The 27,528-nt window shown below is 44.1% G+C and overlaps 1 protein-coding gene across 1 annotated transcript; it reads left to right on the forward strand.

Annotated features, from left to right (window-relative positions):
• Positions 1–762: 762 nt before the first annotated feature.
• LOC129650034 (pancreas/duodenum homeobox protein 1-like) lies at positions 763–24,646 on the forward strand. The gene is made up of 2 exons (XM_055578148.1): positions 763–1,707; positions 24,049–24,646. Exons 1-2 carry the CDS (start codon positions 1,547–1,549, stop codon positions 24,149–24,151), a joined length of 264 nt encoding a protein of 87 aa, XP_055434123.1. The 5' UTR covers positions 763–1,546; the 3' UTR covers positions 24,152–24,646.
• The last annotated feature ends 2,882 nt before the right edge of the window (positions 24,647–27,528 follow it).

The following is a 27,528-nucleotide window of genomic DNA, read 5'->3' on the forward strand; positions in this document are numbered from 1 at the left end:
TGGAGCTCAGCAAGGGAGCCCTGATCAGATCTTACAGGGGCATCTCTTTAGGTCTTTGAGTGGTTTTGCAGCCTCTGGGGTACCCAGTCCTGTTAGAGTGAAGCACCCAGGAAGAGCTAGGGTGGCTTCTTTAAATAAGTCACCAGGGACCCTCAGCCTCAAAATCCTACACATCCCGTTTCCTGCAAGTGCCCCCAGCAGTTCCCTTTGCCTCAGGCTCCTAATCACTGTCCTTGGACTGGCCTAGGCCCCAGGATCTGCCCCAGAGCCAGTCCAGCCCAGCCCAGGCTCCACCTGCCCTCACCCTACCCCCACCCCCACTAGTGATTTCTCTTCTTCCCTGGCATAACATTCTTCCCTGGTATAACATCTACCCACCACCACCACCAACAGGCTCACAGTTGGGGCTCTAAAGTCCAAACTGCCTGCACTTCCTCTATTCGGTCTGTGTGACCTTGGATAAATCATAAATCTCTTAGAACGTCATTGCATGCATCTAAAAAAAGAGAGTTATTAATAGTATCTACTCCCTAGATTGGTTGTAAAAGTTAAAGGAGATAAGGCTTACCACCTGGTTGGCACAGACTGAGTTTAACGACAGTGTAAGCTGTTACTACAAGGTTGCCATACCCACTACCCCTTTGGCCCAGTTCAGACCTGCCTTGAGTGTGGGCCTGACGCTGCACTTCCTGTGCCCCAGACTCAGGATTAGAGTTTAGCACCTGGCCGGCCACTGACTTGTTCTCTGCTGCCACCTGGTGGGCCTTGGTCCCCTTGCACCGCAGGCCCCCACATGAAGCGGCTGGGAGACCGATTGCAGAGATACCTCTTTGATCTTTTCAAAACCCTCTCATTCACAGTGCTCAGGAACCAGAGTCCTCTTCACTTTTCCTTCTTGGGGATTAGAACTTTCTTCAGTGCCCCACAAGACTGTGAGCTCTTGCTGTCTTACCACACCTTGACAGAAAATGCTAGAATATTATGAAAGGCATTGTTGTAAATGGGAGTTGTTGGTGCTGCCCTTTTGTAGGAGAAGCTAAACAAACAGAACTTATTTATCAGAAAGTGGAGAAGACAGGTAGACATCTCTGTGGTTATTGAAGCAGGCCACAGACAGTACTCTCTCCCTACCCCCGGTGGAGTCCTGGGACCCAGTCAGAATGGCCTTGAATCCCAGCTCCCATTATTACCTGTGTGACCTTCGGCAAGTTTCTTAAGCTCTCTGAGCTTCGGCAACCCCATCTACAAAATGGGAATTAATAATTATTACAGAATTGCTGTGAGATTTAAATGAGATAAAATACATAAAATCATCCAGTGCAATGCCTGGCAAATTATTAAAACTTGAGAAAGGCTGATGCCTCCAGGAATCTCCTGTGGATGTGCAAATAGCCTTAAGAGGGTGGGATAGCAGCATAAGCCTGTGAACTAATAATGCTCAGCTGTGGTCTGATAATTGCTCAGTGCTAATCAGTGAACAAGTTATACTGCCTGTGGCATAAAGGGCCATTGGTCGGAAAGTGGAAGTGGCAGTGATGAGGTCCAGATGGGAGCAGAACGAAGGTGTATCTACACAGGGCGCCCAACAGGACACCCACCCCCTCCCCACCCCGGCCCTTCTCCCTCGGGCACTCTAGAGCAAGAGTCAGCTTCTGCGGGTCTCAGGCTGGACTCTCACGAGGCTCCGTCAGTTCCTCAATCCAACAGGTAAGTTGTTCGGGGAGAACTAGCATCAGTCCGGAGGCTTGCACAGAAGCTGGTTGTGTGTGAGAACAAAGGCCCAGTTCCTGAGTCTGTTCAGGTGCAGAGAAAAGAGCATTAATAAATCAGAAATGGGGTTTAATAATCCCATGGCCACTTGTGACCAGTCAGTATCAAGAGGGATGGGCTTGCGGGACTGATTGGAATGATCTTTGGGGTGGAATGCTATGTTTACCACCATGTCATAATATTGGAGCCACCCCAGATTCCTGCCCAGGAAATAGCGGGGGTATGGGTTATTCTCAGGGACAGGAGGCACATGAGAAGTTTCTTAAAGGAAGGTGAGTTTCCTCTGAGTCTGGAAAGGTGAGCAGGGGGTCACCAGACATGAGATGGGGAGGGTGTTCTCAGTGCAGAGGATAAGTAAACGTTTTGCAAATCACGACATGGGAGCCAGTTTGGGAAGTGACATCCACATGGAGGGAGGGTACACAGGTGTGGGACAGCCTGGCGGGTTTGGGGGACTGCTCGAAGTTCTGTACAGTTGGAGTTCAAAGTACAGAAAAGGAGTGTAGTCCTGAGGTTCTGAAGCTCAAAGCATGTGAACACCATGCCGAAGCTTTTGACCCTCGTTTGCTGGTTATGTTGAGTCATAGAAAGGTTGTAAGCAGGGGAAAAAACACTGAGGCTGACCAGGCTCAGGGTCAATCTGTTTTCCAGTGTCATGGTATTTAATCTACCTCCTAGGTGACTGCGAGGATTACATGTGCTGTCGTTGTGTGTGGAAACATTTTGTGAACCATAAATCATATTGACGTGAAACCTAGAAGCAGCAGTCTGCCCTTAAATGTTGGGGCAATGTATTGGTGACATGGAGAGATGAATAGGAGAAAGCCTGAGTTTTGGTTTTGGATTCTGGTTCTGAGTCAAATGCTGGCTCCGGCATGGACTGACTGTGGTCCTCAGGTATGCAAGGTTCTTGGCACTAGTCTGCTCATCTACAGAGTGTGAACAGAGTGTCTGTCTCTCTGAGGGGGCTGTCAGGCTCGTGTGCCTGGTGTGCAGTGAACTCTTGGATTAGTCAGGGTTCTTTGCTTGCTGGCAACACAAACTTGACTCTGGCTCCTTAAGGATATAAGAAAATTAATGGAAGGTTATAGAAGTGACCCACATAATTAAAAAAAAAAACTAAGCATACCAGATCTTAAGAAGGAATAGAGCTGAGTTCTACCTGGACACAGGTAATAGGAATTAATTAATAGATGACCCTTCAGGTTGTTTTTATCAGGAAGAAATCAGCTCTGACTAGTTCCTCCTTGTTTAAGTATGAGATTTAAATTGATTGGAGGATCTTGCTTGGGGTCTCAAATCAAAAAGCAAGAGAGATCCAGAAAAACATCTATTTCTGCTTTATTAACTATTCCAAAGCCTTTGACTGTGTGGATCACAATAAACTGTGGAAAATTCTGAAAGAGATGGGAATACCAGACCACCTGATCTGCCTCTTGAGAAATCTGTATGCAGGTCAGGAAGCAACAGTTAGAACTGGACATGGAATAACAGACTGGTTCCAAATAGGAAAAGGAGTACGTCAAGGCTGTATATTGTCACCCTGTTTATTTAACTTATATGCAGAGTACATCATGAGAAACGCTGGACTGGAAGAAACACAAGCTGGAATCAAGATTGCCGGAAGAAATATCAATAACCTCAGATATGCAGATGACACCACCCTTATGGCAGAAAGTGAAGAGGAACTAAAAAGCCTCTTGATGAAAGTGAAAATGGAGAGTGAAAACGTTGGTTTAAAGCTCAACATTCAAAAATGAAGATCATGGTATCCGGTCCCATCACGTCATAAGAAATAGATGGGGAAACAGTGTCAGACTGGATTTTTCTGGGCTCCAAAATCACTACAGATGGTGACTGCAGCCATGAAATAAAAAGACGCTTACTCCTTGGAAGGAAAGTTATGACCAACCTAGATAGTATATTCAAAAGCAGAGACATTACTTTGCCAACAAAGGTTTGTCTAGTCAAGGCTATGGTTTTTCCTGTGGTCATGTATGGATGTGAGAGTTGGACTGTGAAGAAGGCTGAGCGCCGAAGAATTGATGCTTCTGAACTGTGGTGCTGGAGAAGACTCTTGAGAGTCCCTTGGACTGCAAGGAGATCCAACCAGTCCATTCTGAAGGAGATCAGCCCTGGGATTTCTTTGGAAGGAATGATGCTACAGCTGAAACTCCAGTTCTTGGCCACTTCATGCAAAGAGTTGACTCATTGGAAAAGACTCTGATGCTGGGAGGGATTGGGGGCAAGAGGAGAAGGGGCCGACAGAGGATGAGATGGCTGGATGGCATCACTGACTCGATGGACGTGAGTCTCAGTGAACTCCGGGAGTTGGTGATGGACAGGGAGGCCTGGCGTGCTGCGATTCATGGGGTCACAAAGAGTCGGACACGACTGAGTGACTGATCTGATCTGATCAAATCCTTGTTCAGGCATGGACTAATTGTAGGGGCAGGGATGCTTAATACCCCATCAAGGCTGATAAATCAGAGAAGGAGAAATTTTCAGACGTCATCTGGTTTTTTTTGTTACCAATATAAGAAGGAAGGGATGCAGGAAAGACAAAGACAGACCTTGACAACATTTGGCAAATGATGGCTGTCACAAGGCTCCCCAAGTGAGGATTTATCTCTGAGAAGTCTCCCTAGATTTTCTGTTTCCTAATTGGCACTGTGAGAGGAAATCCTATGAGCAGAGACTGTGGAAGGCTGCCAGATGTTCCCTGTTTGTACTCCCTTCCTACTGCTTACTCTGTGGTGCTGACACGTCTGTTCATCTCTGATGTGTCCATGGATTCCTGAGCCCCCTGGGGGTAGGATTCATGTATCTCCATATCTCTAGTGCCTGCTACAGAGCCTGGCCCATGACGGAACCTCAGTGAACTGAACTCTTGCCCCATCTCATCCCCAGTGAAGTTTTTAGGAGGTACGGTCATCAGAGGAAAATGGGATAATATTTCAACATTAAGGACAACACAGCTGTTTGCTTCAGCATATTTTTGTCTTTTAAATTTTGAAAGAAATCCTCCTTTCCCTGCACAACTACCATCTCCTAGAGCCTGATATCTCTCTTGGCAGGTATTGCCCTGAAGACTTGGTGGAGGTTTAGTGATGGGAAAGGGTCTTAGTCACTGTTCACAGCTCTTCAGCAGTGCCTACCACATACAGAGGAGTGCTCAGAGGAGAAAGGGCTCTAGAATGTAGCCTTGAGGGTCCCTGGGTGCTGGCACATTGAGGAAGGATAGCCATGATCTCCAAGCCTCCCTCTTCCCTTTTAGTATCAAAGAGCTAAAAGGGTTAAGAAAGTTTTTGTAAATAATAAACATTTGAAGTATTAGCTGCCACCTTCCTCTATGTCTCTGGAAGCACTTTTTCCAGATTTCCTTCCATGGCCACAAAATCTACAATCCCACGAGAAATTCTGGCTTCTAAGGGCTGACATTTTGATGTTCCCATAATTTTTTGTTTTAAGATTTATTTATTATTTATGACTGTTCTGATTCTTCATTGCTGTGCATAGGCTTTCTCTAGTTGCAGCAAATGGGGGCTGCTCTTCACTGCAGTGTGTGGGCTTCTCATTGGTGTCTTCTCTTGTTGCAGAGCATGGGGACTGGGCTCAAAGGCTCAGTAGTTGTGGTTCCCCGGCTCGAGCACAGGCTCAATGTTTGTGGTGCACAGGCTTAGCTGTCTCAAGGCATGTGGGATCTGAACCCACGTCTCCTGCATTGCTAAGTGGATTCTTAACCACTGGACCCACCAGGGAAGCCCCATAGTTTTTATATTTTGAGAGAGTGACCATTTATAACGAACTTTTGGCTGTGTTTCAGTAAGTGAAGGTCATTTGGCTCACCCATAAGACGTGCTCCATTCTGCCTTCCTGCTGGTCTCCCAGAATGCCTGGAAATAACCCCAGACCTTAGACAGATAAAAACACGAACTGTCTCTGTGTAAAAGGAGTATTTTCTATGTGGGAAGCAAAAAAAGAACAAACTCAATGGGGAGTTAAGCAATTTCATCTCATCCATCGGGGGTGAGATCCTGGGATTTCAAGAACAATGTTGGGATAACAGGGAAGAGGTGGAATTTGAAATTGCTGAAGGTCAGAGTTGTGCTTTATACCTTCTTTCTAACAGTTTCTGTGGAGATGATGGGTGGATATGCTGTCTATCTCAGATTTTTTAATTGTTAAAGAATTCAATGCTGATTTTCTTTTACAAAGAAGTTTCTACATAGCATTTTAATTTTAATTGTTATGTTAAAAATAATCTTGAGTTATTTTTATATAACTCAAGTTATTATAAAGTTAACTTGAGTTATCATCTGAAGGGGAGGTCCCAGCTCTGGGCTTTTTTTTTTTTTTTTTTTTTTTTAGCATACTCATGGATTGGATAAATCCATCATTTCTAACATTCTGCTGGTATTCAAGCCAAACTTCAATAGACTGACCTTGTGACTCAAATCATCCAGTTGCCTTATCTCTGCGTCACCTTCCTGTGTGTTATACCTAAGCTTATTTGTCTGGACCAGCCCAGGGTCCATTTGTCAGTTAGTTTAGGGGAGCTTCAGGGGCCCAAGTTAGGCACTCTGTTTTAAAGAGGCAGTGCTTGCTAAGTTGCTTCAGTCATGTCTGACTCTTTGCGACCCCACGGACTGCAGCCCACCAGGCTCCTCTGTTCATGGGATTCTCCAGGCAAGAATACTGGAGTGGGTTGCCATGCCCTCCTCCAGGGGATCTTCCCAGCCCAGGAATCAAACTATCATCTTCTGCATTGGCAGGCATGTTCTTTACCACTAGCGCCACCTGAGAATCCCCAAAAGAGGCAGTAGTGGCCCCCAAGACCAGTGTGGGACCAGTGTCAGGTGCTGCTGGCTTTCAAGATTAGGGTTGAATTTGACCAAGAGAATACAGATTTCATATTGCCAATTAGTGTGCATACAGGTTTATGCAGCTCTTTGGGGCCCAAAAGAAGATAGCTCATCCAGGGTTTTAAGGAGACTGCCTGAGAGCATTAGGCTATGGTGGGATGAGGGGCTTGCACCCCAGAAATTGGGTTTCTTGCTGTTTCTTTGTATTTTTCTAGAGGTATTTAGTAAAAATTTTTGTAATATTTCAGCCAGTATCAGCTCTACCAGGAGAAACCAAAGAATTTTAATGAAGTGTCAGAATAGCCCTTACAATCAGTAGGATAACAACACATAGTAAATTCAGAGGACCCCAGGGGGAAGGAAAAGTCCCAGAGGAGAGGCTGGCACTCAGGGCCCAAGCAGCTCTCTCTGCCCAGAGTTTCCTTCCAAGTCTAAATTCGTGAGTTCAGGTTTTTCCAGTGTATCTTATTGGCCTGAAAGATTGGAAAACACTGGTCTAAACAAACTTAAACAGATTGATTTTGTTTAACTATAACTCTCTGGACATCCTTAGTTTTCTAAATTCCATATATATGCGTTAGTATAGTGTATTGGTGTTTTTCTTTCTGGCTTACTTCACTCTGTATAATAGGCTCTGGTTTCATCCACCTCATTAGAATGGATTCAAATGTATTCTTTTTAATGACTGAGTAATACTCCACTGTGTATATGTACCAGTCCACTGTGGGAGAAGGAAATGGCAACCCACTCCAGTGTTCTTGCCTGGAGAATCCCAGGGACAGAGGAGCCTGGTGGACTGCCATCTGTGGGGTCGCACAGAGTCGGACACGACTGAAGTGACTTAGCAGCAGCAGCAGCAGCAGTCCATTATATACATACCACATCTTTATCCATTCCTCTGTTGATGGACATTTAGGTTGCTTCCATGTCTTGGCTATGTGACTAGTGCTGCTATTAACATAGGGGGTGACTGTCTCTTTTTGAGTTATAGTTTTGTCTGGATATATGCCTAAGAATAGGATTGCTGGATAATGTGATAATTCTATTAACTAATTTTGTTCGTTTTCTGAGGAACCTCCATACTGTTTTCAACAGTGGCTGCACCACCTTTTAACCCCACCAACAGTGTAGGAAGGTTCCCTTTTCTCTACATCCTCTCCAGCATTTGTTATTTGTAGTCTTTTTGATGATGGCCATTCTGACTGGTGTGAGTGATACCTCACTGTAGTTTTGATTTGCATTTCTCTGATTAGTGATGTGGAGCATCTTTTCATGTGCCTCTTGGCTATCTGTTTTTTTTTTTTTTTTTAAGGACTTATTTTTAAAGATGGTTGACTTGTGTTTAGATAGGCAGTCCCTGAACCTCTGGCCACTTTTAATAACAGGAAAAACTACACTCAATTGGCCTCATGAAAACAGAGGGGCCAGGAGCCATCTCCCCCAAGTGGCCTAGGGAAAGGGAATGACTGGTGTCCCACCCCGACACTGCTGTTGCCCCTACCGAGATGCTTGAACTCTCATCCTTTCTTCAGCGTCAACTCTTGTGAGCCCTGTCAGCACTGGGGAGAGAACGTCCCCTTGGCTCTCTCCACTTGCTCAGTACCTCCCTCCACTTTTTATTGCCAGATCTCCAGAGGTCCTACCTTGTGGGTCTGAGTTTCCAGTTAACTGTCCACTCCTTACAGGCAAACGCACCTGCTTTTAGTGCCATCTCTGAAACAAGACAAATGGGTCCTTTTTTAATTGCCATCTCTGGAACTAGACAAATGATCCTTAATCAAGAATGACACACAAGGCTCCTGCGTCCTCCTTCCTAAGTGCTTCAAAAAGAAGTAAAACCAAGTTATCAAAACTCAGTCATGTACCCTGAGTATAATGTGTTTCCTTAAATCTTCCCTTGTCACATAAATCCAACACAGCCTCAGGCCAATAATAAAGTCTTGGGCTAATACATTGAGTAAGTAACTGTGTATTTTTTTTCCCCTCCCTCCCTGGTAGTTCATATTTTTACACACACACACACACACACACACACTCTCCCACCTATGCCCCAGGCCATTGTGTCTTCATTGTCTTAGCAAATGCACACATGTCCAGATAGCACAACTTCTTACCAATCCCTTCACTTTCCCATAAACTAGAAAAGATCCCCTGACCTAAAGTGGGGTCAAAATGATGGAAGGGAAGTGATGAAGTTGGTGGGTTTCAGATGGCTCGGGGCTCTGCTTCCCTGGCAAAACCTCTGAGTGAGAAACCACTGCAGAGGTGTCTCTGGCAGGCAAGGACCTTTGATGACTTCCCAAGGGCATGAGAAAGCAGAATGACTCCTTTGCCTTCAACTGGCTGACTGGGAGCAGAAATATCACCCAACTGAAGGTGCCAGAAAGGCAGGAACTCAAATATCTCAGCAAGGGTTGGCAAAGACAAGCCGCGGGGCCCTGACACAGCTCCTGTTTATTGAGCTTTCTTTCCAGTATTCCTGGGAACTGGGCACTTGACACAGAAATTGAGTTGAGATGCAGAAAAATAAAGCAAATGTCATGTCTTGCTTCCTGGGTCTGGGCTGATACACCGTGCACCACACTGTCTAGTGTTCTTCCAGGAAAGCAGGTTGTCCCCGTGTCACAGGCAGGGAGCTGAAGAAAGCATGAGGATGGAGAACAAGATGTGGGTTGTCCAAGTTTCTCAAGAGCATGATTTTGGGGTGTCCTCTTCCTGTTGTTCCGGCCAAGCAGGACACGTGCTTTGGAGTCACCGTCTCAGGGAACATATTTCTCTCTTGCCCTCAACTTAACACCTTGGCTAGACTTAGAGCCCCACTTTCCCTCCCTCAGGCAGAGACTGTTTTTCTGTACATAACAATCGTGGGGGTCTGAACACGGGAAGACACCTTGCCTCTGGGGCCTTGCTTGTGGCTGTTTGCTCCTTGGTGTTTGTAACCATATTTGCACGCATCCACAACCACACAGGCACACAGATGGCAGTCACCAGTGACATCATCTTAAATGTCCGAAGCGTCCATACAAGAGCATTTTGAAAGAAAAGGTGTAGGAATTGTCCCTGCAACCTTTCATGGCCACTAGAGGGGGGACACGCAACATATCACCAGTTAAAATCAGCAAATGGTTCTCAGGTTCACTCACTCGCTCATTTCCTGTTAGTACCCAGGACTGGTCAGACACTGGGACATGAAAATGAGTAGAATGCTCCTTGTGCTCACTGGCAGTAAACTTCATGCCTAAAATACTGATAATCATATTTATCACATATAAAACTGCTGTCTTAATAAACTTAATGTAAGCTTGTTTTGTGCTAAGAAAGTCATATCAGGTTTCCTTTAATCCTGGTACTGACATCTGTGTACAAAAGAGTTTTGTTTTTCCAAGGTACGTCTAAGGCCAACTGTGACAAATAATATATTTGTTTTTTTTCCCCCTGGTTCCTGGCACATAGCTCTTTAAAAATGCTTGGAATCTCCACAGCAATAAGAGTCTTCTGTATACTAATGAGATGACTGGCCCCTAAATAACTTCAGGATGGGGATTGGTCTCCCAATGATTATTAGAACTTTCACTCCACCCCCAACCACCAGCAAGGGGAGAGGGGCTGAAGATTGAGTTAACCACCAGTGGGAAACAATTTTTTTTTTAAATTAGGGTGTAATTGCCTTACAATGTTGTTGGTTTCTACTGTACAATGAAGTGAATCAGCTATAAGTATACCTATATCCACTCCCACTTAAACCTCCCTCCTCCCTCCATCCCACCCCTGGGGGTCATCATGGAGCACCGAGCTAAGCTCCCTACACTAAACAGCAGGTTCCTACTAGCTATGTTTTACACATGGCAGTACACAGGTATCAATCCCAATTTTCCAATTCATCCCACCTTTCCTTTCCCCCACTTGGTGTTCATATGTTTGTTAAAGAAGCTATATATGTCAAGGAATTTAGCACTTTTCTACCTATGGGAAGATGCAAGAGTCTGGGCTTAGTGACATCATTCCTTTGATATGCAATCAGCTATCTGAGACCAGTATCTTGTGTTATATCCTGAGTTTCCTCAGGGCTCACCACAGAGTGTGGCTGCAGTCTGATGGCTACTATATGGCAGGTATTCTTTCCTTCCTGAGTTCCCTCAAGGCTCACCAGCTCACCATCCATGGTGGCTGCAATCGCTGATGACTGTGGCATCCTTTGTTTACTGTTATAACACGAAATATTCCATTTCTCACTTCACTCTGTTTATGACAGATTCTAGGTCCATCCACGTCTCTACAGATGACCCAATATTGTTCCTTTTTTACGACTGAGTGATATTCCACTGTATATATGTACCACATCTTCTTTATCCATTCCTCTGTTGATGGACATTTAGGTTGCTTCCATGTCCTTGCATTTACAGGACACTATGTCCTGTAAAGAGTGTTGCAATGAACATTAATGTGCATATGTCTTTTTGAATTAATGGTTTTCTCAGGGTATATGTCCAGTAGTCGGACTGCTGGGTCATTGTTGTTGTTCAGTCACTCAGCCCTGTCCGATTCTTTGTGACCCCATGGACTGTAGCACACCAGACTTCCCTGTCCTTCACTATCTCCCACAGTTAGCTCAAACTCAAGCCCATTGAATTGGCGATGCCATCCAACCATCTTGTCCTATCATCCTCTTCTTTTCCTGCCTTCAATCTTTCCCAGCATTGTGTCTTTTCCAATGAGTTGGCTCTTTGCATCAGGTACCAACATGTTGGAGCTTCAGCATCACTGGATATTCAGGGTTGATTTCTTTTAGGATTGACTGGTTTAATCTCCTTGCTGTTCAAGGGACTCTCAAGAGTCATCTTTAGCACCACAGTTTGAAGACATCAATTCTTAAGTGTTCAGCCCTCTTTATGGTCCAACTCTCACATCTCTATATGACTACTGGAAAAACCATAGCTTTGGCTATAAGGACCTTTGTCGGCAAAGTGATTTCTCTGCTTTTTAATACACTGTCTAGGTTTGTCATAGCTTTTCTTCTAAGGAGCAAGCGTCTTTTAATTCCATGGCTGCAGTCACCATCTGCAGTGATTTGGGAGCCCAAGAAAATCAAGTCTGTCACTGTTTCCATTGTTTCCCCATCTATTTGCCATGAAGTGATAGGACCGAATGCCATGATCTTCGTTTTTTGAATGCTGAGTTTTAAGCCAGCTTTTTCACTCTCCTCTTTCACTTGCGTCAAGAGGCTCTTTAGTTCCTCTTTGCTTTCTGTCATTAAATGGTGTCATGTTCACATCTGAGGCTGTTGATATTTCTCCTGGCAATCTTGATTCCAACTTGAACTTCATCCAGCCCAGCAAATCACATGATGTACTCTGCATATGTTAAATAAGTAGGGTGACAATATACAGTCTTGATGTACTCCTTTCCCAATTCTGAACCAGTTTATTGTTCCATGTCTGGTTCTAAGTATTGCTTCTTTACCTACATACAGGTTTCTCAGGAGGCAGGTAATACGGTCAGGTATTCCCATCTCTTTAAGAATTTTTCCACAGTTTGTTGTGATCACACAGTCAAAGGCATTATCGTAGTCAATGAAGCAGAAGTAGATGTTTTTCCGGAACTCTCTTGTTTTTCTATGATCCAGCAGATGTTGGCAATTTGATCTCTGGTTCCTCTGCCTTTTCTAAATTCCAGCTTGTATATCTGGAAATTCTTGGTTCATGTACTGTTGAAGCATAGCTTGAAGGATTCTGAGCATTACCTTGGTAGCATGTGAGATGAGTGCAATTGTGCAGTAGTTTGAACATTCTTTGGCATTGTCCTTCTTTGGGATTGGAATGAAAAATTACCTTTTCCAGTCCTGTGGCCACTGCTGAGTTTTCCAAATTTGTTGGCATATTGAGTGCAGCACTTCAGCAGTGTCATCTTTCAGGATTTGAAATAGCTCTGCTGGAATTCCATCACCTCCACTGGCTTTGTTTGTAGTAATGCTTCTTAAGACCCACTTGATTTCACACTCCAGGATGTCTGGTACTAGGTAAGTGATCACACCATCATGGTTATCTGGGTCATTAAGACCTTTCTCTACAGTTCTGTGTATTCTTGCTATCTTTTCTTATTATCTTCTGCTTCTGTTAGGCCCATACCATTTCTGTCCTTTATTGTGCCCATCTTTGCATGAAATGTTCCCTTGGTATCTCTAATTTTCTTGAAGAGATTTCTAGTCTTTCTCATTCTATTGTTTTCCTCTATTTCTTTGCACTATTCACTTAAGAAGGCTTTCTTATTTCCCCTTGCTATTCTTTGGAACTCTGCAGTCAGATGGGTATATCTTTCCTTTTCTCCTTTGCCTTTGGCTTCTCTTCTCTCAGCCTTTTATAAGACTTCCTCAGACAACCATTTTGCCTTGTTGCATTTCTTTTTCTTGGGGATGGTTTTGGTCACTGCCTCCTGTACAATAAGTAACCTCCATTCTGTTTTCCATACTGGCTGTATTAATTTACATCCCCACCTCATGGGCAATAATTTAATCCAACTTGACTATGTAATGAAACCTCCATAAAACTGCTTAATGATGGGGTTTGGGGAGATTCTGGGTTGGTAAACACACTGAAGTGCTGGGAGGGGATGCTCCTAGAGAGAGTAGGAAGCTTCAACCCCTTTCCCCATAGCTTGCCTTACGCATCTCTTCCATTTGGCGGCTCTTGAGTTGTATCTTTTATTTAAAAAATCAGTGAATTTAAATAAAGTGTTTTCCTGACTTGTGTAAGCCACTCTAGTGAGTTGCCAAACCTGAAGTGGGGGTCATGAGAATCTCAATTTAGAGCCAGTCAGTCAGAAGTTCAGGTTGCAATCTGGGATCTGTGACCAGTATCTAAAGTGGAGATGGTGTTGTGGGACTGAGCCCTTAACCTGTGGGGTCTCTCCTAACACTGGGCAGTTAGTGTCAGAGTTGAATGGAATTGTTGGACACCCAGCTGGTGTCCAGAGAATTGCAGAACCGACCACTGTTGGGAAAAACACCACACATTTGGTTAGAAGTCAAGCTGGTTTTAGAAAAGGCAGAGGAACCAGAGATCAAATTGCCAACATCCACTGGATTATCAAAAAAGCAAGAGAGTTCCAGAAAAACATCTATTTCTGCTTTATTGACTATGCCAAAGCCTTTGACTGTGTGGATCACAATAAACTGTGGAAAATTCTGAAAGAGATGGGAATACCAGACCACCTGATCTGCCTCTTGAGAAATCTGTATGCAGGTCAGGAAGCAACAGTTAGAACTGGACATGGAACAGCAGGCTGGTTCCAAATAGGAAAAGGAGTACGTCAAGGCTGTATATTGTCACCCTGCTTATTTAACTTCTATGCAGAGTACATCATGAGAAATGCTGGACTGGAAGAAACACAAGCTGGAATCAAGATTGCTAGGAGAAATATCAATAACCTCAGATATGCAGATGACACCACCCTTATGGCAGAAAGTGAAGAGGAACTAAAAAGCCTCTTGATGAAAGTGAAAGTGGAGAGTGAAAAAGTTGGCTTAAAGCTCAACATTCAGAAAATGAAGATCATGGCATCTGGTCCCGTCACTTCATGGGAAATAGATGGGGAAACAGTGGAAACAGTGTCAGACTTTATTTTGGGGGGCTCCAAAATCACTGCAGATGGTGACTGCAGCCATGAAATTAAAAGACGCTTACTCCTTGGAAGGAAAGTTATGACCAACCTAGATAGCATATTCAAAAGCAGAGACATTACTTTGCCAACAAAGGTTTGTCTAGTCAAGGCTGTGGTTTTTCCTGTGGTCATGTATGGATGTGAGAGTTGGACTGTGAAGAAGGCTGAGTGCTGAAGAATTGATGCTTTTGAAGTGTGGTGTTGGAGAAGACTCTTGAGAGTCCCTTGGACTGCAAGGAGATCCAACCAGTCCATTCTGAAAGAGATCAGCCCTGGGATTTCTTTGGAAGGAATGATGCTAAAGCTGAAACTCCAGTACTTTGGCCACCTCATGCGAAGAGTTGACTCATTGGAAAAGACTCTGCTGCTGGGAGGGATTGGGGGCAGGAGGAGAAGGGGCCGACAGAGGATGAGATGGCTGGATGGCATCACTGACTCGATGGATGTGAGTCTGAGTGAACTCTGGGAGTTGGTGGTGGACAGGGAGGCCTGGCGTGCTGCGATTCATGGGGTCGCAAAGAGTCGGACACAACTGAGGGACTGAACTGAACTGAACTGATTGGGAGTAAAAACAGCTCATGTTGTTTCAAAGTAGCTGAATCAGAATGTTTATTTATGATCAACTTGATGGCTATAAATGTAGCTAAGCAGTCTGTGCCTGATAACCAGTAGTCTACTCAATAAATTGTAGTACCTCTCTGTACTGAGCATTAACTTTGTGCTAGGCTAAGGGAATTAACAAAATTCTTCATTAAAGTAAGAAATAAGATAAGGCTTAGAAATAGTTATGTTAGGTTGGGTTAGCAAAAACGAAGCCCATATGCCGCCCTTTACCTTATTCCCTCTCCGACAGCAGACATTACTAATCAATTAACATATCTTCCCCTTGGAGCCTGAACATAGCCTCAGAAGCCTTCTGTCAGAGATTTAGCCTATTTGCCATTCTAATTCCTCAGTTCAGTTCAGTTCGGTTCACTCAGTCATGTCCAACTCTTTGTGACCCCATGAACCGCAGCACACCAGGCCTCCCTATCCATCACCAACTCCCCGAGTCCACCCAAATCCATGTCCATTGGGTCGGTGATGCCATCCAACTATCTCATCCTCTGTCATCCCCTTCTTTTCCTGCCCTCAGTCTTTCCCAGCATCAGGGTCTTTTCAAATTAGTCAGCTCTTCGCATGAGGTGGCCAAAGTATTGGAGTTTCGGCTTCAACATCAGTCCTTCCAATGAACACCCAGGACTGATCTCCTTTAGAATGGACTGGTTGGATCTCCTTGCAGTCCAAGGGACTCTCAAGAGTCTTCTCCAACACCACACTTCAAAAGCATCAATTCTTCGGTGTTCAGCTTTTTCACAGTCCAACTCTCACATCCATACATGACCACAGGAAAAACCATAGCCTTGACTAGACGACCTTTGTGGACAAAGTAATGTCTCTGCTTTTCAATAAGCTGTCTAGGTTGGTCATAACTTTCCTTCCAAGGAGTAAGCGTCTTTTAATTTCATGGCTGCAGTCACCATCTGCAGTGATTTTGGAGCCCAGAAAAATAAAGTCTGACACTGTTTCCCCATCTATTTGCCATGAAGTGACGGGACCAGATGCCATGATCTTCGTTTTCTGAATGTTGAGCTTTAAGCCAACTTTTTCACTCTCCTCTTTCACTTTCATCAAGAGGCTCTTTAGTTCTTCTTTCTGCCATGAGGGTTGTGCCATCTTCATATCTGAGGTTATTGATATTTCTCCCAGCAATCTTGATTCCAGCTTGTGCTTCTTCCAGCCCAGTGTTTCTCTTGATGTACTCTGCATGTAAGTTAAATAAGCAGGGTGACAATATACAGCCTTGACGTACTCCTTTTCCTATTTGGAACCAGTCTGTTGTTCCATGTCCAGTTCTAACTGTTGCTTCCTGACCTGCATGCAGGTTTCTCAAGAGGCAGATCAGGTGGTCTGGTATTCCCATCTCTTTCAGAATTTTCCACAGTTTATTATGATCCACATAGTCAAAGGCTTTGGCATAGTCAATAAAGCAGAAAAAGATTCTCCTTCCTAGGCTAGAATAAAGAGACTAAGAGTCCAGAGAGTCTTCCTTTTTTTATCTCAGCATAGGGATGCATGACTTTGAGATAAGTCATTAAATTCATCTGAGTATCTACTAATATTTACTCATCTGTAGAATGGAGACCATAACTTCCCCTATAGACCACTGAAGGTTTAAATGGTGTGAGGGGTGGGAAAGTGCTTGAAAGGTTAAAAGAGCAAGGTACTCCCAAGAGGGTAGCAAGAGCACCCAGAATTCACTGAAACAAAAATAGCATCTTTGCCAGGTGATAAAGCTCCATTAAGGCCTATTTAGAACAGAAAAACATACTGTTTCGAAAGGATTTCCTTCTTATTAATAGAGAAGGAAAGGAGAAGAGGAAGCAAAATAGAAATGGAATAAGGAAAGAGGACATGAATTGGAGACAGAGGCTTAGCTTCCGGTCTCAGTTCTGCCTCTGACAGAGCATGGAGTTGGAAGATGTTACTCAGCTTCCTTGGGCCCCTCATTCCTCACTCAGTGAATGGAGGAATCAGTGTCTCCCTCTCAGGGTTATTGGAAACCTGAAATGAGTCCATTCCTGTGTGAGGGCCTGGCCCTGAGCCAGGCACACAGGACCGGCTTGGTGAACCCCTCTACCTGATGAGTAGAAAGAACCACAGCTTGGAGCCAGCTCAGTGCCACAAGCATAGAGAATGTTAGGTTTTACTTGTTACCATTCATCCATCAATTCATCTTCTCTCCCTCCCTTCCTTCCTTCCTACTTCTACGAGTGCACCCACTTGAAGCTGAGCAAGGACAATCCGTGCAACGTTATTGAACAATTCATGGGGGTAAAGAAGACCCTTTTGCATGATGTGATTTGAACATTTCCCCAGCATCCCAATTGCCCTGCAGTTTTACCCCCGATAAGTTTTTGAGGCTCTCTTTAAGGAACTTTGCTTACAACTCTGACTTTTGAACTCCAGAGCGGGCAGTGGCCCGCCCTGGGCAATTCCAGGCAGCTGCAGGCTCGGAGAATGAGTGCCATCAGCGCTGCCCTGTGGACGCTGTATGTGGCGGGCACAGGGCACAGGTCCCTGCCTTTAGGAAATTATTACAGTGAGCCAGGAGCTCTAGAATAACTTGCCTGGTGCTTCAGCCTCCTGAGTCCGCCTCATGCTTTCAGGGCCAGTGCAGTGTGACCTTGCCTTCCTGTGAGTTGTGACAGTGTTTTAACTCTTGCTCTCATCGGCACTTCTCAGCGTTTGGACGCACAATGTAATCACATTTGTGCACAGACATGGCTTCACTTCTCGCCTTTCTTACTTCCTCTGCTCTAGGTTCCTGGCAGTGACTCAGAGTCCGTCAAACCACTCATTCTTGCCTTTAAAAAGCTCTCCCTGACTATTCCACGGTCATTCTTTCTGCCCTAATTAGATCTGGGGCCCCTCATTGTTCCTTTGACAGTAGAGGCTTCTCTGCTCCACTTAGGAATCCAGAGCAGGGTGCTTCACTCACTGTATTTCCCCTTTCCTGATCTGTAAGTTCTATCAGGGCAGGGATGTTTCTTGGGTCCTGCTATATCCTGCGTACCTAAAACAGGGTCTGGAATGTAGGAAATGCTTAAATAGCTCAATAGGAACTCCATCTTTTATTTAGTTATTTATAGTATTGTGTTAGTTCCATATGGGAAACTATCTTCTAACCTTTTCAATCTTCTCCTACACAGATTAGAGTGTATAGCCTAGTGCTCTGTGCTCAAAAAATCCATGATGAATGAATGAGTGAGAGAATGAATGAATGAATGGCTTATAAAATAGCCATATCCCTTAGGGTTTCAGCCAAGGCTATAAATAATAAGGGATGATGCACTAATATTCTCTAGGTCCTTCCCAAAACTGCTCACCACTTTTTCCTCATCCTTCTCAGTATCCTTGAAAATTGACCTTTATCAGACTGTATCAAGGGTCCCTGTGCCCTCTGGTTGGGTTCGGTCAATGGGAGGCACCAATGGATTAGAGGGAGAAGAAGAGTGAAGTGTACGTGGAGTTGATCCTCCTTATTTGTAGATTCTACAGCTGCAGATTTGCCTACTTGCTAAAGTTTATTTATAATCCCCAAATCAATGCTTGTGGTGCCTTTGTGGTCATTTGTAGACACTCTCAGAATGGTTAAAAAAAAAAAAAAGGTTTGTTGCCCAATGTGCTCATTCCCAGCTGAGGTCAGACAAGGCAACTGCTCTGCCTTTTTGTTTCAGCTCTCATACTGTGAACAAGCATCCATTTCACAGTCTGTTAACACCATGTTTTCGCACGTCTGTGCTTTTTTGCTGGTGATTTCACTGTTTTAAATGGCCCCCAAGCATACTGCTGAAGTGCTGTGTAGTGTTCCTTATGGAAAAAAATATGTATGTGTATTACATAAGCTGCGTTCAGGTGCTCATGGCTGTGAGTTCAAGGTTAATGAATCAACAATTTATATGCCAGATAACTCAGTGATAAAGAATTCACCTGTCAATGTGGGAGACCTGGGTTTGATCCCTGGGTCAGGGAAGATCCCCTGGAGAAGGAAATGGCAACCCACTCCAGTATTCTTGCCTGGAGAATTCCATGGACAGAGGAGACTGGTGGGCTACAGTCATGGGGTCACAAAAAGTCAGACAGGACCTAGAGACTAAACAACAATTTGTCTTTGAAAGAAACAAACATTGAACAAGGATATGTATTGATTGGTTGATGCAAATGTTGTGGCAGGACCCTAGCTCTGGATCTCACCTGGGAACGAAGTTTCGGTGCTCACTAATCAGTATTAGCAGCTACTTCGTAGAGCATAACTGCCTGGAATAATGAGATTCAACTATTTATTCTCTGGGCAGTTTCCTGCCTGCTGTGTTGACATGAAGTTGATTCCACCCATTGTCAAAAGCCACGGCTCCCATCCGGGCGACTTCTTTGGAGCTACACTGATTGTTTTAGACTTCTGGTAGCAGCTGCCTCTCCTTGCCCCTTGAGGTGCCTGGGGTGGAGACACGTCCCCACTGCAGCTAGCCCTAGAGTGCTTCACTGTCCCTTGCTGAATTCCCTGCATCCTGCCCACACCTTTGTAAACAGTCCCTTATTAAACTCCTTTCATATCCCATCTAAGTGTACCATCCTGACCGATACTCAGTTGATGGAAAATCCCAGCTGTTTTCTTTTTAGCACCTAGACATCCACAGGGGTGTGGCCCCCTCTCCTCCCCCAAGTCTGGAATGGATCTTCACCCACAACAGCCCCTGTTTCCCCACGTCACCCTGACTGGAAGGTCCTACCTCTTGGGCAGTGCTACCGAGTGGAGTCCCCTAACCAGCATCCCTTGGGAGCTTGCTAGAAATGCAAATTGCTGGCCCTCCTAGATCTATTGGGGAGAGCCCTGGAATCTGATTTTAATAAGAACTCCAGATGATTCTTATGCACACTCAAGTTTGAGACCCACTTCTTGGAGAACTGGGAGTAGGGAGTGCTGCTTCTAGGACCCCTGCCAGAGCCTCTGACTCCCACCTACCTGGCTTTCCAAAGCTTCCCAACCCTTGTTTCTCAAGGTTGAAGCACAGTTAGGAAGACACACAAGCTGGGGTGCAGAATCCTTTGAACCCCATGTGGTGGCTGTTTCTTAGCTGGCAGAGCATGATTCCTTACAGGACAAATACAACAATCCTGGGAGCTCAGCCCTGAAACCTCAGGTATCTCTGAGCCACAGCCACAGAGCAAGAGGGAAGACAAGTGATGTGGCTCCAGATAAGCTATGCCAAGAATGCCATTTTGGCATATTAATTATTTTGAGCTGAAGCAACTGAGAAACAGCGAATGCAAGAGCTCTCTGCCCTTCCCTCTTTACAAAGCAGAGTGTAAATTTCCCTCTTGAAGGTGGCAATAATTTTTACCACTTCTTGTACTAGGATGGGGCGAATGATACTTATCATTGTAGGTGGAAGTCTGGCACCAAGATGTGTCTGCATAAGTAGACCTTACTAAAGTAGCCCTACCTTCTACCTCCTAGTAATTTCCTCCACGCATTTCCTGGTCACTTTCCCATAGTTTACTGCCCCTGGAATAGGGGCAAACCCTCTTTCCTTTTTCTAGGAGTTTCTAGGAGTGGAGTTACTTCTCCACTATTATCACTTTGTTAATATATAAGTCTAGCTACTTTTTTGAGTTTTCACTTGTTTTCTGTGAAGCATTTTCTGTGCATATAAAATTTGTATGCCTTTTCTTTTGGCAGGTTTTTTTGTTGTTGTTGTTATTGTTTTGGGGGGTGCTTTTGTTTGGCTTTTATATTTTGGCTGGCATGTGGAATAGTTCCCTGATGAGGGATCAAACCCAGGCCTCTGCAGTTAAAGCACCAAATTCAAACCACTAGGCCACCAGGGAACTCCCTCTCCTGTCAGTTTAATTTGCAGGTCCCAGTGACTAAACATGAGAACAGAGGAAAAAGTTTCCCCTCCTGCCTGCTTCAGTGGCAAGAACTGGCAGGTGGCATGGCCCTTTGGTACTGAAAGAGGAAAAGATTTTCATCCCACTTATAAATCACTTCTCTGTGGTGAATGGAATCTCTTCTGTCACTGTTATTTTCTATAATCTCCCTTATTTCAAAATACAGATTTGAGGCAGCTTAGTAATATATATATTAAAAAGGCTAAAAAATAGACATAATTGGGGTTTGCAAATTGTTCACTTAAAACGTCCTTAAAATGGTTGGCTGTTTTGCTGGAATGCTAGCAACCAAAGGTTCCAGTGTTCGAGCATATGAAAGCCTCTGCTAGTCACCTGTGCTGAAAATAGCATCTAAAGTGAAGACTTTAGAAAAACGTAGTGACTTTGAGATTATCCTTCAGGTTCTGCACACTCTCTGTTGTTCTTGGCTATTAAAAAAGAAAGCATATTTGTTACTGAAATGTAGTTAACATCTTACCACTGAATTATGTATGTCACTTAGATAAATATAATTGCTGTAAATGTCTATATGGTCTCGGATTCATTCGAAATGGGAGCTCTTTTGTTTACAGGATCATCAACAACTAAAAAATGTTTCTAAGGCAATGAGTAACTAAAAATGTAACTAAGGCAATGAGTTTCTTTAAACAATAGCAAAAATGCCTTGTTGACTCACTAGGTAATCAAAATCTCCCTAATTTGTTGTCTGACTACTTCAGGCCACTTGTAAAGAAAAATTCCTTTGCAAATCATTTTAGAGGTAGTGTTATAACTTTTTCTCAATTTTTTGTTTTATTTTTTAAATTTATTTTTTAATTGGAGGACAGTTGCTTTACAATGTTGTGTTAGTTTCTGCTGTACAACAACACAAATCAGCCATAATTATGCATCTATCATCTCCCTCTTGAGCCGCCCTCCCCTGCCCCCACCTCACTCTTCTGCTGCTTCTGCTGCTAAGTCGTTTCAGTCGTGTCCGACTGTGCAACGCCATACCGGCAGCCCACCAGGCTCCATCGTCCCTGGGATTCTCCAGGCAAGAACACTGGAGTGGGTTGCCATTTCCTTCTCCAATGCATGAAAGTGAAAAGTGAAAGTGAATTCGCTCAGTCGTGTCCAACTCTTTGAGACCCCATGGATTGCAGATCACCAGGCTCCTCCGTCCATAGGATTTTCCAGGCAAGAGTACTGGAGTGGGTTGCCATTGCCATCACTCTTCTAGGATCATCACAAAGCGCATGGCTGGGCTTCCTGTGTTATGTGGCAACTTCTCACCAGCTATCTATTTTACACATGGTAGTGTCTTTATGTGGAGAAGGCAATGGCACCCCACTCCAGTACTCCTGCCTGGAAAATCCCATGGACGGAGGAGCCTGGTAGGCTGCAGTCCATGGGGTCGCTAAGAGTTGGACACGACCGCGCAACTTCACTTTCACTTTTCATTTTCATGCATTGGAGAAGGAAATGGCAACCCACTCCAGTGTTCTTGCCTGGAGAATCACAGGGACGGGGGGGCTGCCATCTCTGGGGTCGCACAGAGTCGGACACAACTGCAGCGACTTAGCAGCAGCAGTGTCTTTATGTCTATGTTATTTTTCCTTTCGTCCCACTCTCTCCTTCCCCCATTGTGTCCACAAATCCACTCTCTATATATGTGTCTCCATTCTTTCCCTGCAAATAAGTTCAAAAATACAATTTTTTTTAGATTCTATATATATGCATTAATATACAATATTTTTCTGATTTACTTCACTCTGTATAGCAGGCTCTATATTGATCCACCTCATAGAACTGACTCGAATTTACTCTTTTTTCTATGGCTGAATAGTATCCCACTGTGTGTATGTACCACATCTTCTTTATCATCTGTCAGTGGACGTCTAGGTTGCTTCCCTGTCATAGCTATCAATTTTTCATTTTAAAATAAATTTTGTATGTGTGTATGAATATGTAAAAAGGAAAGACATTCATTCTTTTCCTTTTTTATATATACTTTTTTTTTTAATAATTTTAAAAAGTATTTATTTGGGCATTGGGTCTTAGTTGCAGCAAGCAGGATCCTTGTTGCATCATGCAGGATCTTTTCTTGGGGTGCACGGACTCTAGTTGTGGTATGTGGGCTCCAGAGCACTCGGGCTCAGTAGCTGTGGTGCATAGGCTTAGCTGCTCTGCATGTGGGACCTCAGTTTCCAGACCAGGGAGTGAACCCCATGTCCTCTGCATTGCAAGGCAGATTCTTAACCACTGGACCAGCAAGGAAATCCACTTCATGTTCTTTTTAAAATGACTCATAGTCATAATGCCTAGTTTCCCAACTGCCAGGCCTTGATATTGTAATTCCTGCCGCCAATGATGCAACAAGTGGACTGATTTTAAATAGAAGGAAAGTGTGAAAGGGTTTGACCACAAAAGTTTTAAAAATCCCTGTTAAGTGGCTCTGAGCAGATTAACTCTCACTGTTGGAGAGCATCACATTGTGCAAGGGTCTCACAGGAGCCTCTCTCCCCACCCACTTCTTTTCTCAGTATTATTTGCATGCTCTTTTATTTTTCTATGACCTAAGAGATAGAAAAACTATATTGATAATAGCTCTTTAAATAGTGATTTATTCACTTACAGCCTGTCAGAATAAATTAAGAGAACACTTGTCCAAGGGAAAAAACGGTAAATGCAGAAACAAGGGATGAAAAAAACTAAAGGGAAATGAGAAGTGGCTCAGGGCTAAGAAAATACACAGTGCATGCCATAGGTGCTGTATTATGGCTAAAGGTGAGCCTCAGATTTGGCTCTGAGTTTCAGAGGAGAACAAAGGAAAAAACAAACCAATTATAAGATTCACTATGTCCACAAAATGGAAACAAACACTCCAGGAGCTTTGCTTGATACCGGCAAAGAGGGAACACTGGGGGAATCTTTGGGAAACATCATTAGGGAAAGACCTAAGGGTTTGAGCAGTTCCTTCTCACTGATTTGGGAATGAGGTGGGCTTCCCTGGTGGCTCAAATGGTAAAGAATCCGCCTGCATGTGGGAGATCTGGGTTCTATCCCTGGGTCAGGAAGATCCCCTAGAGAAGGGAATGGCAACCTACTGTAGTATTCTTGCCTGGAGAATCCCATGGACAGAGGAGCATGGCAGGCTACAGTATAGTGGGAATTCCTAATAATGTCCTTTCACAGCCTTGAGAAATTCCACAGAAATAGCAACTGGCAAAAGAGCATATATTAAGAAAATGTATTAATAATTATCTTTCATGTTTTTCTTAAGAATAATCTCCTTGCTACAACCCCCGAGGCCAGACCCAGAAGGGAGTATGACTGGGATCATGAAAGCATGGTCCTTGGAACACCGGGGTCGGCGTCAGGCATGAACGCTGCCTATGCACTTGCTGCTTGCTCCCGCTGATGCTGCTGCTAAGTCGCTTCAATCGTGTCCGACTCTGTGCCACCCCATAGACGGCAGCCCACCAGGCTCCCCCCGTCTCTGGGATTCTCCAGGCAAGAACACTGGAGTGGGTTGCCATTTCCCTCTCCAATGCATGAAAGTGAAAAATGAAAGTGAAGTCGCTCAGTCGTGTCCGACTCTTCGCGACCCCATGGACTGCAGCCCACCAGGTTCCTCCATCCATGGGATTTCCCAGGCAAGAGTACTGGAGTGGGGTGCCATTGCCTTCTCCCGAGACTAGCCCAAAAGGAAATGGCCTGGGATAAAAACAAGGAGATCTGGACTATGTCAGTGTAGTGTCTTGGGAAAGCTAAGATCAAAAAGAGCCTTGTAGTCTGCAATTAGGAATAAAAGCTGGACTCAGAGCAGACTCTGCACCTCAGTCCAATACAGGCTGCAGGTCCCCTGACCCATTGCAACAGGTTTCGTGTTTTGTCTTCATTCTCATTGTTCGCTCCCAGACCATTAGGGCAGCACTACAGTCCGTGGGGTTGCAAAGAGTCAGACAACTAGCAACTAGCACTTCTACACTTATTTCTGATCCAAAGCCCTGGTCTTCTCAGGGGACCCAACCTTGTTCCTCATTCCTTCTCTATTCTCTCTAAACCCCATACTTCCTCTCAGGAGCCTGCAAGCTAGAACACAGCCAGAAGGATAGGGTTGACTTACTTGGGGAGTTACCTGGACTTTGGGTGTAGTATTTGTTTTCACGGCTCCCAGAGTAGTGGATTTTGAACTCTGCACATTAGAATGGCAACTTTCCAAAGTTATGTAATTACCTGGGCACCACTCAGATGAACTGGATATAGGCCTCTAGGATTGAGCCCAGAATTCATATATATTTTAAATGTTCCAGCTAATTCTTATGTATAGCCAGTTGAGTAAAAACACAGACAACTGGATATACTTGGAAGTCTACAAACCTGAGTGTGTATCAGTCCCCTGAGGAGCTTGTTAAACATTAAAATTGCTCAGCCACAGTATGCCTCCTAATCCTCCCAGCCTCTGACTCTGAAGGCTGAGGAAGTCTACATTTTTAACAAGAACCCTAGGTAATTATGAGGCAGCCTATTCACACCGGTTTAAAGGAGGAACACCCTGGGGTCTAGTCTGCTCTGACAACAGCAGGCTGTGTGACCTTGGGCCTATTAATAAGTACTCTAGTTTTGGTCCTCATTGGTAAAATGGTTATAGAAATAATCTACTATACCTACATCTATTAATACCTAGCTCCATCAATCAGGGACTGGGGTGTTTTAATTTTTGTATCCGGCCCCCCAACACCCACCCCCCTCCACGCCCTCTGCCAAACCTACATCAATTCCTGGCACACAGTAGGCACTCAACTAAATTGAAGATGTGCTCCTATGTAGGAAAGCAGATTTTAGAAGGACTAAGTATGTCTGTGACCACCAGGTATGCATTTTTATTGGGTGGGTAGGTGTGTGCAGTGGGAGGCTGATATATGTACAGAAGACTAGATTGAAATTATGGAAATCTAGGTCTCTAGGTTCATTCATTTAAGCCTGTATGTGTGAACTTAGGGATGGGTGGAAAGGTGCCCTTTGGCCTGGTTTCACCTATCTTATGTCAAAATTTGAGTGGATTTAAATGTAATCCTACAGCCGCTGCTGACATAGGCACTCCTGCAAGAACTGAACTTGCAAAAGACACGTTACTATTCAATGATTTTGTAACATCTGTGGCTCTGAAATAAACCTGTTAAAAAGCTGCTGCTGCTACTGCTAAGTCGCTTCAGTCGTGTCCGACTCTGTGCAACCCCATAGACGGCAGCCCACCAGGCTCCCCCGTCCCTAGGATTCTCCAGGCAAGAACACTGGAGTGGGTTGCCATTTCCTTCTCCGATGCATGAAAGTGAAAAGTGAAAGTGAAGTCGTTCAGTCGTGTCCGACTCTTCGAGACCCCATGGACTGCAGCCTACCAGGCTCCTCCGTCCATGGAGTTTTCCAGCAGCATGGGTTTTATTGGACAAGTATAATAGGACAGTTTACTGAAGTATGAAAATTTCTTATTGATTTAAGACAGTGTCTACAAATACCATCCTCTGAACAGTGACCAAACTGTGAATGTTTTTATGTGAAATGCCCAATTAGTGTACAAAAATTACACTATGTGTCAAGTCAGGGGAGTGGGCAGAGCAAGAGACTGGAGCCAGGAGCCAGATCTGGGCTCTAGTCCTGCCTGAGGACTCACTGTGTACCTTGGGCAAATTGGCTCTCCTTCCTGGGATTAAGTTCCTCTTCTGTAAAATGAAGTTTTAGATGATTATCTTGAGGGTCCCTTCTGTCCCCCACAGGATATGGCTATCTGCTTGCAAGACTGAAGCACTGAACGTCTTCTCCATTCATTCTCTCTGCTCAGAATCACCCCATGTGATCAGAGTAAACCAAGTGGGTTCCTCCTTCCCTTTTGGCCATTAACCTGCATTCAAACCGACACCTCTATAAACCAGTCCACACTGTTCACCCTTAGAAAGGTGATGCTCAAGAAGTCTACCAATAATTTCCAATGTAAATAAACTTGATAGTCTTTATTTCTTTAATACTCCATATTAAACTAGAATTCTAGCTACACACAACCACTTTCAAATAACAGAAGTCTTGTTTGGGGGTGGAGGTGAGGAGAGGCTCTTTCATTCTGTGGTTAATAGTTCAGGCTCTGAGTATTGAAAAATAATTACAGTTCCCTAAATCTGCGTGTAAAACCAGAAATGTCTAACAGCAACATACATATGACTCATTGATAAAACCAGACTTTTCTTTCCGCTCTTCTTCCTATTGATTAGGCAGACCTTGATTATTGTGCTTCACTTTATTGCACTTCAGAGAGTGCACTTTTTACAGATTGAAGGTTTGTGGCAATCCTGTGTCAAAGCAACTGTTTTGACACGATTTTTTCAAAACATTTGTTCACTTCGTGTCTCTGTGTCATATTTTGGTAATTCTTGCAATATTTCAAACTTTTTCATTCTTATTTGTTATGATCTGTGATCAGTGATGTTACTGTTGGAAAAAGAATACCACTCACTGAAGGCTCAGATTGTTTTTAGCAATAAAGTATTTTTAAACATATATGTAATACATGTACATTTTTATATCTAATGCTGTTATTGTTCAGTCACTAAGTTGTGTCTGATTCTTTGCAACCCCATCTACTTTAGCATGCCAGGCCTCCCTATCCTTCATTAACTCCCTGAGTTTGCTCGAACTCATGTCCATTGAGCCAGTGATGCCACCCAACCATCTCATCCTCTCTCACCCCTTTCTCTTCCTGCCCTCAATC

This window comes from Bubalus kerabau, chromosome 4, assembly GCF_029407905.1.
Source record: "Bubalus kerabau isolate K-KA32 ecotype Philippines breed swamp buffalo chromosome 4, PCC_UOA_SB_1v2, whole genome shotgun sequence".
NCBI lineage: Eukaryota > Metazoa > Chordata > Mammalia > Artiodactyla > Bovidae > Bubalus > Bubalus kerabau.